General features: G+C 41.8%; 1 protein-coding gene across 1 annotated transcript; it reads right to left on the reverse strand.

Moving 5' to 3' along the window:
• Positions 1-693: 693 nt before the first annotated feature.
• Positions 694-13,028, reverse strand: miga2 (mitoguardin 2). The gene is made up of 16 exons (XM_071905792.2): positions 12,967-13,028; positions 11,787-12,141; positions 11,301-11,511; positions 11,055-11,170; positions 10,775-10,895; positions 9,944-10,071; positions 9,160-9,277; positions 6,614-6,720; positions 6,307-6,419; positions 6,111-6,183; positions 4,135-4,221; positions 3,931-4,029; positions 2,832-2,966; positions 2,683-2,736; positions 2,461-2,577; positions 694-2,164 (listed from the first exon to the last, which is right to left on the reverse strand). Exons 2-16 carry the CDS (start codon positions 11,880-11,882, stop codon positions 1,964-1,966), a joined length of 1,776 nt encoding a protein of 591 aa, XP_071761893.1. The 5' UTR covers positions 11,883-12,141; positions 12,967-13,028; the 3' UTR covers positions 694-1,963.
• Positions 13,029-13,043: the final 15 nt, after the last annotated feature.

Raw genomic sequence — 13,043 nt, forward strand, 5'->3', positions numbered from 1 at the left:
TATTTCATTAAGTTAATTTAGTATTTGACAGTTTCCTATACAAACATAAACTATAGCCTGCATAACACAGATCAGTAATGGAGTAATCCATTTTAGGACTGCAGAGGAAAACTCCTGGTAGCTTGGCATCTCGGTGCTCCTTCAGTGTCTCTGTGCTCCAACAACACCACAATATTGGGCAAACGAAGACAACTCAGGGGTTATCAGTGCACTTCTTATGTAGGTTACAGCCTGACTGTACAATGCCCTGTCCTTCATGACTGACCTTCCTGACATCATAAATAAATGTAGCCAACTGTAAAACAACAACATCCACACTAAGACTACTAGATGGCACTGTTCCATTTAGAGATCCCTTCAATTGCAAGGTGGCTGAGCTGGGAAGATAGCAAGACAGACAAGAAACTGAGGAGACACATATAGTGATGGAGAATGTCCATTTGTGTTGCTAACCAAACAGTATATAATACTGAGACCGAGGGTTTTCAGAACGTCTCCAAAGGTGCTGGATGCTGTTGATGTCAGGTCAAGTGTGTGCACCCGATTCTGCCAATGAACGGGTGAAAACAGCGGGTAGTTGGTGGGTTTTTTTTACGCACTTATCTTATACTGATTTACAGCCAGTGAGCAACACACTGACAATACAGTTATATGCACTTCATGCATTTCATTATTATTTCATAATTTTACTTATCACTCCCTGAAGCAGTAATTAAACTATTCATTATGTTGCTTTTCTGTTACACCTCCAAAATTGGCAATCACATGCTCTGTGTTGTGATGGTGTTTAAACGGGTGTTTCAGGACACTTGGAATTGTGTTATTTGCAGTGGAAAGATGTTTTTTTGTGCCTGTGCATAATTTACAATTGACAATTGTCATCCTTTGCTCAATAAAAGCGAAGGGAATACTTTGATCCAGAGAGAGCAAACTTTTTTGCCATTTTGCATCTAGGCTGGCTCACTGCATGCCCACTTCAACTGAGAAAACAGCAAGTAATGATTAAAACAAATTGTGGTATGGGGGTGGAATATAGTTACTGGATAATTCAACTTCAATTTGAGTACCACATTACCACCCAACACTCATCTTGCATACCATGTCTTTTTCATTTAACACATTCTCTAGGATGTGCCACCTTTGCCTTCAACACCTGCCACCTTTGGAATAAATACTCAAGATTAAAGAGGATTTAAGTACAATCAGTGTGGGGACAAAAGCATTAGGTCCTTCAGCAAATATCACTCAGTACAAATCTTCAGTTGGCTAAGGGTGTTAAAAATTATCCTGGTTTTAACAAACATCCTCACCCCTTTAATATAAAATATACAAATACACAATATCAACAGACTCTCACACCATTTCTCTTCACACAGGAACACAGGGAATAATGAACACTATGATTTCCAACCCAGGTCCAGAGGTGATGAATGGGAGGTTACAATGTAACCACTGCTCTCTGTATGAAGAGACTATTTCTCCACCATGTTACATATTCTACATGTACAGAGACTTGACCCGACGTGACCATTCTTCATATCAAGAATTCTCCAGTCAGCATACAATAGGTGCGTCTTAAAGAATCATGTCTCACCCAGCAAGGCAGAGACAAGTCCTCACACATATGGAATATGCAACTAGGTAGTCTCGGTACATGAGAGAGCATCCAATAACAAGGGAGAAATGGAATCATATTATCCAACCAGTTGTCTCCCACATTTATACAAGGTCCAATGACAGGTCTGATGAAAATATATCTTCTTACAATAGTTGTGTTTGATGAACACAGATGAATCAGGTGATGATGCTGGTCCTCAGTCTACCACATGAGCTTGATTCAATCCAATATTACTATGGCTATAGAATAAATGCTCAGCTGTAGTCCTTGTCCTTCTCCCCTGGCCAGCCCACTGTATTTGACCTGGCCTGTACGAGCCCAACGAAGCCCACAGAGACCCTAGTCTCAGTTGGGTCCTGAAGAGCCTCCCGTGTCTCTGGGCAGGGCTCCATTGAGCTCCAGAAGGCTATCAATTCCCAGATAGCCCAGCAAAATCTCACTACGGCGGTGGGAAAGGTTCAGGATGTCCTCAGCCAAGCATTGGGCAGTGGTGAAGCGAACCTTGTCGTGGTCAAACATATCCTTAAGGTACTGCACTATTTGTTGCTGAAGAGGAAAGGAGAGAAAGAAATTAGTACCATTTCTTTGGTTCATTACTGAGATTGGATTGCAGATGAGCTTTGGTTATAGAAAAATTCAGTGACATCAATCTGGGATTTATTGCAAGGCAGTTTCAGGGATTAGAGTCCTGAAAAGATTAGTGAATCAGAAATTTAGACATCACTACAGTCACAACACAGTGATTAAATCTCTGTGTTTCGGGAGGGGACTAATGTAATTAGCAGCAAGTGCTGTCCAACAGTGTGACAAAATAAAAGCTTTTAAGTCCCATAGGCTCTCACCTTGAAGATAGTGCACACTTCACTTAGGTGCTGCCTGGGTCCCAAGAACCCAAAAGCTAAAACTGGGCTCACATGCTCTGATATGGCATAGAAGTGGGAGATAAAACCATCAGGAACCTATGGACGATAGAAAGTAAGAGAAAAAACTGTCATAATCCATCAGCAAAGATAGTAGAAAGGTACTTTCTGAGAAATAAGGAAGCAATAAAAACTCAAACTCACCATAAGAAGACGTCTTTTGGCTTTTAGAACAGACCAGCAGGCAGTAGCCAGAGCCTAATAGAAACACACAGACACACCTCTGTTATTACAGTAACTTGTTTACTGGTGGCATGATCAAGGAGTTTGTGCGTGTATGTGCGTAAACTAACCGTCTCTTTAAAGCTGTCCGACAGCCAGCGGTTCCTTAACACAGCTACTACAGATGAGGGAGGGCTCTCTAGGTCTTCAAATGCGTCCATCAGGATGAAGTCCAACACAATGTCAAAAAAGTTCATAGAAACCACCTGCAGAAATCATGACACGAGGACACCAACAGTACATTGTATTAAACATGACAGCGATTCTATTTCCACATGAAAACAATCTTCCTTTTATTATTGTAATTGTGCCAAGGGTATCTTGAGTTTTCACAAGGGTTTATTAGAGTATAGCCTAATTATTATTATAGAGAAAAAAATCCCTTCAACCTCCTACCTTAGCTCTTATATTCTCTCTTACATGATCATTCAATGGTCACAGGAATAATTGAATAACCCTAGTACTCCTTGCTTTTGGTGACTTGTAATCTTCAAAATTATTTTTTTCTGAATTAATAAGGTGGAACAATTTCCAATCTGAGGTTGATGCCAAAATTCAAAAGCTATGTAAAAAGTGAAACTACTTAAATTGGACAGTGAACATATTTGTCCTACCTAATGAATCATGATCTCTGTCTGTTTGGGTGTTTAGGTTACATGGGAAAAGACATGATGATCTCAATAGTAATAGTAAGTTCTGCTCACTGCCATGGTTTTTGTTGCGCAAGGGTACATCAAAATATTCCCAGAACATTCTGAGTTAGCGCAGACGACAAAAGCCAAAAGTGGAGAAGGAGTTGTTTACATGCCAGACTTACCCATTTAACTAAAGAGTAAGCCATCTTATCTGGGTTAAGATGATAACGTGAGCATACTCACGTTATTCTGAGTTATGGCATTTACTTATTGAGCAACTGGATTAAGAACTTGCATGTAAATGTAGCTGGGGATTCTGCCAACCCTCTTTTGCCCTTACCTAAGGGCAGAGGTGTCACACCTGCGCACTGAGTTTAAATGAGATTTGTGAACCCTTTATTATTATTATTCATGAAAGCACACACAGTATCTAACAATTATACCTTCATGCATGCTTATTAACAATGCAGATGTTGAAAAACAAAAGAAAGATGAGATTTAAAAAAACAAATGGCAGAATGATGGCATTTCTCACCCCTCGGCCCTCCAGCTCCATCTTGGTGATGGGCCATGTTTCCTCTCTCTGGGTGTAAAGGAGCATGTCCTCATAGCTCTCCAGGAAGGCTTTGGGATTCTGAGGTAGAGGGGAAAAACAACCGCCAGTTAGCTACAATATGTCCACAAAAACATAACCAAAAATAACAACCTAATAATTGAGGATCCAAGTAAGAAGTTTTACCTTGTTTGCCTTAACCATTAACCCTGCAATCATTTGTTTCCCGGTCTCCATGAAAAATGTGCGGTGAGTTTCATCCAACAGCAGAACCTGAGCAAAGAAGACAAACAAACGAAAACAATTATATAAATATGTTCATCCACTAAATAACACCATGAAGCCAAACTCTCCTCACCCAGTTACATATTGTACATACAGGGACTTCACCCTACTTAGCTTGGTGACATAAAGTGGATATCAAAAGTTCCAAGTTTTTATTGCCTTGAGGCCTGAAATGAAAACCAATTAACTGATTTTTTCACTTTCATCTGGATATAGTAAACTGTTGATTTCAGGTGTAGGCCAATTAGCTTTGTGCATGCCTTGGAATGTGATTAGTTAACTTAAAGCATAACTCCAGCCATTTTCAACCTGGAGCCTATTTTACCAGTTGATTCTGACCAAAATCTGATCAACTGCTTCTGTAGTACTCTACTTAGTCTTGCTTGCCAGGGTGTTCGGCTCTCCAATACAGTCCTATAGGGCCAATAGAAACTCCAAAAATCAACCCTAAAAGCACCCAAGCAATGTTATAAGGTTAAATTTTAACCAGAATATTTTAATATTTTTACAAAATAAGCCATTACTATAAATTAATGTTTAAATGGCTTGAACAGGGAACAATTATTTCATTATTAGTTGTACCTATACAGTCAATTACAAATGTGTGTTTCAATCTGATTGAAATGGGGTTATGTCAATATGGATGGACGGAGGCTTTCAAGCAGGACGATGTGCCTCTGGTCCTATTTGGGGATTCTGCCAACCCTCTTTTGCCCTTACCTAAGGGCAGAGGTGTCACACCTGCGCACTGAGTTTAACCACCTGCTCAGTCAGGCATGCATGACAGTTGAGAAGGTATTCGAGACTGAAGGGTAGGTGGAGATGTCTGCTGCAGAGAAACGACACCCACATTTTTTGTTAGCAGGACCATCATGGCCTGCTACTGTAGGGACTTCACAATTTTTGTGAGTGACCTATAATGTACATTTTGATGAAGGAGGTGCTGTCCATGTAAAGGTAAAAGAAAATGGATCGGATGTTGATGAAGAGGAAGAAAAAGCCACACAGCACAATGAGGCCAATTATGGCCGTGACATCTGGAATGGAAGGGCCGGTGTGCCTACTTTGCAAAATTTTCAATTCGGGGTATCATCCACTTTCTGCATGTGAGGCATGGGACCCTGTCTTGAGGCACCTCTCCAGTTCGCAGCTGGAGTCTTTAACTGACCGAGTAGCTTTCTCTGGATGTTGGCTGTTGCTTAAGCAGAGAAACACAACTCACTGCTTGTGAATGCGAAGACTGCACCTTGAAACAGGCAGCCCAGTGTACTACAGGCCTTCTGGGCTCTCGCTATATCTACGAGATCAGTGGGGGGTATTAAGGGGATGTCTTGTCTATGACAAGTGTATATCATGCACTGATGGCAAGAGAAGACCTATCCTCCTTTGTGAACTGCTTGCACCTGAACAATACCACTTTATTGAAACCATTTTTATACATGCATCTCTATGCAATAGTCCATCACAGTTGGGCTGTACACATCAACCAATCAGATGTATTTGGGGAAAGGGGGAATCTAATGTTAATTGCCTTACTGTTGGAAGTGACATCAGCCAGCGGAGTGGGGGAAAAGGGGAGGGCTCTATTGGTGCATGAAATAACTGCATTATTAAGCGTGTAACTGGTGTTCCAACTATGTTTCCACCTAAAGTGCATTTTGTCTTACAAGAGGAAGCCTCAGGAAGGGGATTTGGTTTTAGCCAATTCTAAAAAACAGCTCATTTAGTGAATTTATGACCAAAATGATCACAATTTAGAGCCCTGACCTAGTACTTACGGTAACTGTAAAAGGGAAGGATTGCCAAGATATTTGCAGTCATGCAAACAGTGAAGATGATCTATGCATTATGAGCAATTCATATAAACCACAACACACCTGGAATGCTTGTCTTACACAATGAAGCTTGGCAAGGAAGTCTTGGTCACCATAACATTCAAGTAATTCCGTCCTGGTGAAGAGAGAGGGAAATGAAATTCAATGAGACTTTATTCTTCTATTAGCTACTGTAATTGACTGTCATTACTGACATTAAAATATTGGATGCAGAACTTAAGTTAGAATTCTTAGCTACCTTAAGGACCGATAGACCACTTTGCCTTCCCGGACCTGATTCAGGGCCTCGTCATATAGAGCAGCTGGCTTCAGTGGCTGGTAGACTTCTTCAAGAGACATGGCATCAAACAGCTGCACAGAGGGAGATGCACATTGCTCAGTGCACATGCCCACACATGACATTTATGAGTAAAACAGGAGCAGTTGTGAATTAATCTGTGAGACATAAGGATGTACTAGTATGTGTACTAAATGCAAAGACTAGGAGGTACAGGAGATCAAGGAGTTTGTTAGCCTGTCAGAGAGAGTAGAGAAAAGGAACTAACCTCTGCGGCTGAGAAGAAGGAATCGTCGGAGGTAATAGTAGTCGCATCATCATCCTGCAGTCTGTGTGAGCTCTCCACATGAGGCAAGATAAGGGTTCCTTCACTCTCTGCAAGAGGAACATCACAAAAACATTGACCCTCAGGGAAAGAATTAAAACACTGATGTTTTCTTGGAAAGCATCAATGATAACTACTATTGACAACAGAGATCTAAAATCTATGCCAGCCAGCATTGTAATAATAAAAACTGTATTAATAGAAAGCTCTCTTCCTGGTTCACCATGGTAATCTCCTTCCATCTAAAGACAGCTGTCAAATTAGCAATATTTTCAATAGGAGAATCAGAGACAGTAGCAAAAATACCTTTAAATAAAAAAAAAAATATCTAAAAATATTCAGAGGTAGGGATGGGAATCGAGAACCGGTTCCAGTTGAGAACCGGTTCCAAATTGTCTGATCCATCGGAATCGTATGCCTCCGAGCTTATCAATTCCTTTTATCGATGCCGGCATGTTTTTCTGACAGTTGCGCATGCGCATTGCAAAAACTCATGCGTTGCAACAAGAAAGAGTGCTACTTGTAACGTCTGTAAAATTATAATTTCTGTGTTCACACATCGCGTTTTTTGATGTGGAAAAAGCGCTGCCTGGAGCGCTTTTTGTGAGGAGAAATAAGAAGCGGATCACGGCAACGTCACCTGACGTTAGCTAAGCAGCTGCTAGCTCACTAACCAGCTGGTTAGCTCTTCTAGCAGACAATACAGTGTTGTGCAACAAGCAAAGGCTTACCAGATATTTCCAATGCATGTCCAGTATAATCCATACTGCCTTTATGATCGCTGTTGCAGTAACGGAAATTCACTCATTACAACGTCCCATTTCTCCACCGGCACTTTCGGCCGGCGTCTCTGTCATCGCGATTGGTCGGCTGGGAAAAAGCGTTTCACGTCACCTGGCGCTTTTCTGAAAAGTTGAACATTTCTCAACTTTTGAAAGCGCTCCGCTCTGACGAAAAAAATGCCGCCTTTTGTGCGCCTTGCGGCCGCTTCCCATTGCTTTTAATGAGAAAAGGGCGCTGGCAGTTGGGGAAAAAACGCTGTGTGAACGCAGCCTTAAGGTGGAAACACCAGCAATATGTTGAAACATCTTAGGGTAACCATCTAAAGATCTTATTTGTTTTCCAAGTTATATAATTTTAAGAAAAGGAGCATTGTAATTTATTTTAACATGTTCAAATGTTATTAGGCAGACATTCTACACTGTGTTCAGACTCAAGAGATAATAAAACAGCTGCGTTGCCGCTGAAAACCTGTGTAGGCCTACTTTTTTTTCCACACAGAAAATTGATTGGGAATCGATAAGGGAATCGATAAAGAACCGGACCGATAAGCAGAATCGATAATGGCATTGGTATCAACCATCTAAAGATCTTATTTGTTTTCCAAGTTATATAATTTTAAGAAAAGGAGCATTGTAATTTATTTTAACATGTTCAAATGTTATTAGGCAGACATTCTACACTGTGTTCAGACTCAAGAGATAATAAAACAGCTGCGTTGCCGCTGAAAACCTGTGTAGGCCTACTTTTTTTTCCACACAGAAAATTGATTGGGAATCGATAAGGGAATCGATAAAGAACCGGACCGATAAGCAGAATCGATAATGGCATTGGTATCAATAAAATCTTATTAATTCCCATCCCTATTCAGAGGAGATTTTTCCCACAACACAGTGCAGCCAATTTCTGGTGTCCCACCCAAAGAGAACTAAGCACCTTTCTTTCTCAGTTGAGTATTGGCAACCCAGTGAGTCTCATTTACCAAACCAAAGCTCATTCTGTTAACACATAATTAAATATGCCATGTAGCCATCTTAATTGTACTGCTCAAATGACCATTCAGTTTCCATGCTCAGACCCTGCGTGGACCTTATCCACATGCCGGTCGCACAGGCTGCAACTGCATTATGTAACTGATGATGCCACAGGTGACGCACAGTCTGCAAAAAGTGTACAATTACCTATTTAAACTGCCCATCTCCGCTTGATGTTGTAAACAATTTTGTTTCTTCTGGCAGTGTTCCTGACTCACTCAAAGTAGCAGTTATCAAGCCACTATAAAAAAAACCAGCCTCAACCCTGAAGATCTGAAAAATTGCATTTCTCTTAAAAATACTAGGAAAAGTTGTAACCAAGGAGCTCACTCAGTTTCTCACTTCAAACAACATCTATGACCTCCTCCAACCTAGCCTTAGACCAGTCAGCACCAATCAAAGTAAAATACACCACTATTAGCTTAAGACCAAGGCTCTGTATCAGTCTTCCACCTCCTTAAGTACAAACTTCAGTACCGTAGAGAATGTCACGCTCAGGAACCATTAAGAAATTCTTGTTGGCAGCACAGCACTTTCCTGTTATCCCCCCTACTTGACTAAAAGATCCCAATTTGATTTCCTCGATGGTCACACTTCTGCCAGGTTCAAGGTAACTTCAAAGCTCAGCATCTATGGGTTCAGTTCTGCAGCCTCTGGGAATGCCTGCTCGCTTACCAAAGTCTGCCAGCAGACAATCTGGTGGGATGGTGCTGCCAAAATCCTCCTGTAGGTGGTACGCTCGGTGTAGAAGTGTCTCCAACTTCTCAGCAAACACTTTGTTGCGGGCTTCAACCTATAACCAAGGGCAAGGAAAGCATGACAAGGCCCAAAATCAGCACACCTTTTTATGGAAAAAACATTCCAAGATCAATTCAATTTCTTTCATTTGTAGCATTTTTGTACTGTTTTGTATTATTACTATGGGCACTGGCAACTGCAACTCTTACAGAAACCTTGTCTGCAGTGCTGCAATAAGGAGTCTGCTGCCTACAGAGGGTTGCAGACACACCAAACAAAAAAGACAGCAGTCACATAAGTCATCCTTCACCCTGTTCTCAACAAGTGGATGAATACATGTTTGACTCAGGCAGATTAAAGCTGCCATACAGCCCCTATTAAGACACTTAATGTTTGCGTTTCCTTTATTTTGGCAGTTACGCTTCACCTATGCTGGCTAGTCCCCCACAAGCACCAGCTCAAAAACTTTCAAAAAAAATAATAAATATAATTTCAGCTTGTCTTTTTTTAGGTTTTTGCTGACCCCTTTCAGCTGAGACAAACCAGTTTAGTCCTATGGGACACGATAGACAAAGGTTGTGCACTGGACTCAAACCCACAAAGTCACAAGTACATGGAAAGCCCAATTCCCCCATAAACTATAATACAGTACTTGGATTGGAAAGTAATTCAAGACTTGCAAAACGTGTTTCTACATAGCTAAGAAGTACATGATGTGTACCGGAGGAATGTCTGCACACGCTGCCCCCTGAAGGACGAGGCTGCTATTGGAGGAGGTGGAGTGGACGTGGTGGCGAATGTTCAGGGCCTGCTCCCACTTCTGCAGAGCCTCCTCAAACAACTCCATCCCTGTTAGGGGGAGGTAAGGCAAAACAGTGATGATGATGGAAGGAGGATGAGTAGGAGAGGAGAGAGTAGAAATACAACAATTTGGTAAATATCTCCCATAAATAAAACTATTCTTAATTAAGTAATAATCTGAGACATTTTCATATAAATAATGTGTTTTGCTATTCTCTATCAAAGACTGGGATAACACAATAGCGATTCAACCTATATCCAGTTCATGAAAGCTTTTACATTTGCTCTTCTCAACATCCAGTGTCAGATAGGACTTTCCTCTATAAAATCCTCTCTTGCACAATTATGTGTTTTACATTTCTGGCAGCAGCAACATCAGTTCGTTAGAATAAATACAAGAAGAGCTGGGTAGTTTGCATGAGCAGCAATAGCCACAATGGTTGAGGAAAAAACACGTCACACAGTACTGGACACACTGCTTGATTGCCAAGTGATCTCTGAGAAGTGCAGTGCAAAAACACACAGCAATGAGCGCTTAGCACCAAAGATGTTGGCAAAAAACAAAAAAGGAAACTGAACTTTATCCCACCTTTAAAAAGGACATGAAGGGCTTTATTAATTCCTACAAACCAATTTTATCTGTCAAACCAGGAATTGTGATCTGGAAACTTCTTAGTCACAAACTTGCATCTCTAACCTTGACATTACTACTGATATTTGCATAAAACAATGAGCCATGATAAGTACCTACCCAGTATATAGAGGTTCTCTGCATTTGCATCCTCTACTGCACCTGGCTCTTCCACTACAGGCTCTGCCTCCCAGGGGGTGGATGGATTGGCTGACTGGTTTGGCGAGAGCGGGACCCGCGTCTGTAACAGAAACACATACACACACACACACACACACACACACACAGACATGCAATTCAACAGCACACATATTGTGTTAGGAAAAAGTAACACAAAGGAATATGGGAAAAGAAAGGACAAAGTGACAAAAAATGTATTGGCAAAACTGTTAACACTTACAGATGTCAGGCTGTGCGAGGAACTTGAGTGTTTACTGGGGGCCAGGGAAGAGATGCCACTCATGGTGTCGTTGCTCCGCGTGCTTGGACTCATCATCTGTCGTCCAGGAAATGGACCTGGCACAGAAAGAAATGAAAAGCATTCTCTTGTCATGTACATTTCTCAGTAGATATTGAGAGAGACATACCGCTGTTTCAACAACCAAAAAGCAAAGCCATGAGTTCAACATTTCAGACATTATTTTACCTCTCTTTAATGATGAGGGTCTGCCCGTCTTCATTAGCGCCTCAGGTATTCCCACTGTCTTCTGACCATCCTTCCCTTGCGTCACCTGCTTCCTCTTCCTCCCCCTCCTTTTCAGTTGATGGGCAGTGAGAGCCAGCGCTACACTACCCAGCGCTGTGGCAAACAGTACCTTCTTCAGGCTTGGAGTCAGCTTTAGTTGAGAAAATATGGACTGGAAGAGGGAGAGGCAGAGAGGGTATGAACGAACACGACAAGCAAACCATTTAAAAAATTGGTAGCATAAAGAGCCCTCTCAACCATTTATTTACTTAGTGAAGCAGAAAAGCTTTTTTCCCCCTTAGTTACTTATTTCTTTTAGTCTTTATAATTATAATAACTATATTATTATTGAGAAAATGTGCACACAACAGTGACTGAAGCATGTGCTCAGAGATGCAACTCTAACACAAAACTTAATTGTGCATGCGGATTATTAAAGTGGGTTACCTGCCCAAATGTGGAATAAAGAAACACCGGTATCTCGGCTACGGTCATGGCCAAAGCCTGGGCGATGGACATCCCGTCTGCTTGTTTGATTGACATCTCAGAAAGGAAAATGCCTGCAGGCCACAGCTCTCCAAGGCCCCTTCACATTCACCTTCAAGAGGGCTTCCTCTCTGTTCTGGGACCAGCCAGCACAGGGCCTGCTGTCCAACCGTCTGTCCTCATCCACTTCTGAACTTGTACTCCGCACTATAATTTTACTCCAGGGATGAGAACTGGGTTTTTGAGCTTATCTGGACACAAACCCAACTAGGTGTGCAGGTCTCCTTCCTTTAGTGCTGCATCATGTTGCTCAACCCTTGAATGAAAAGGACACTGCATCAATAAACATGATTTTTGAGTGCATGGCATGTGATCAGCTTGTACTTTATCACTACAACAATGCTGTTAGCCCCAGCACAACCCCCTTCGTACAGCTATTGAATGAATTCGCAACAGTTCATGGTTTATGTTGGGAAATCAAGCTTACATAAACTGTCAAGCACAGTAACTTGACGGTTTGCCAGCTACTTACCTAGCTGCTCAGCCTGGTCTGCAGCTAGAGAGCCAGCCTGCCCCACACCCACATGACTCACAGCAGGTGCGGTTTCAACGTGCAAGGCTGCCCGGTTATCACTGAGCAAACCATCTAATTCACTGACAAACCACCGATTTGCGAAATGAACAATCACCTACCAGCCAGACAGCAGAATTACTGTTGATGGCGATTCCATAGGCTGACAGCTGAATGAAAAGTGACTTGATAGTAAGGTGAACTGCAAGCTAGCTAGTTAACGTTAGCTTTGCCCTAATAACGGAGACCAGGAATCAACCCTACTACCACTTTCTCTGCTCTCTCTGTTAAATATAGCCAATCTGGATCCTGTCTGTGGGGATTTCGTTACATTCTGCCCTGCTGCCCGAACAACAGCAGCAAGCAGTGGACTTCACAGGATAGTCAGTTAGCTAGCAAGCTAGCTAGCTCAGCCTGATCTGTCAACATCACACTCATTCTCAAAATCCCCTGATCGATAAGACAGTATAGCTTGTATGACTTTGAACTGACAAGGTATGCCATAGAGGCGTTAGCGGGACTGTGCTTATTTTATCAGTGGTACAGTGAATAATACAATATCTCACATACCTTGGGCATCCAAAGTGTCGGAGAAGGGCATTCTTCTATCACATTGAAAGCCGCATTTCACACACTAGTTTTTGCTT

This window comes from Centroberyx gerrardi, chromosome 2 (assembly GCF_048128805.1).
Source record: "Centroberyx gerrardi isolate f3 chromosome 2, fCenGer3.hap1.cur.20231027, whole genome shotgun sequence".
NCBI classification, from domain to species: Eukaryota; Metazoa; Chordata; class Actinopteri; order Beryciformes; family Berycidae; genus Centroberyx; species Centroberyx gerrardi.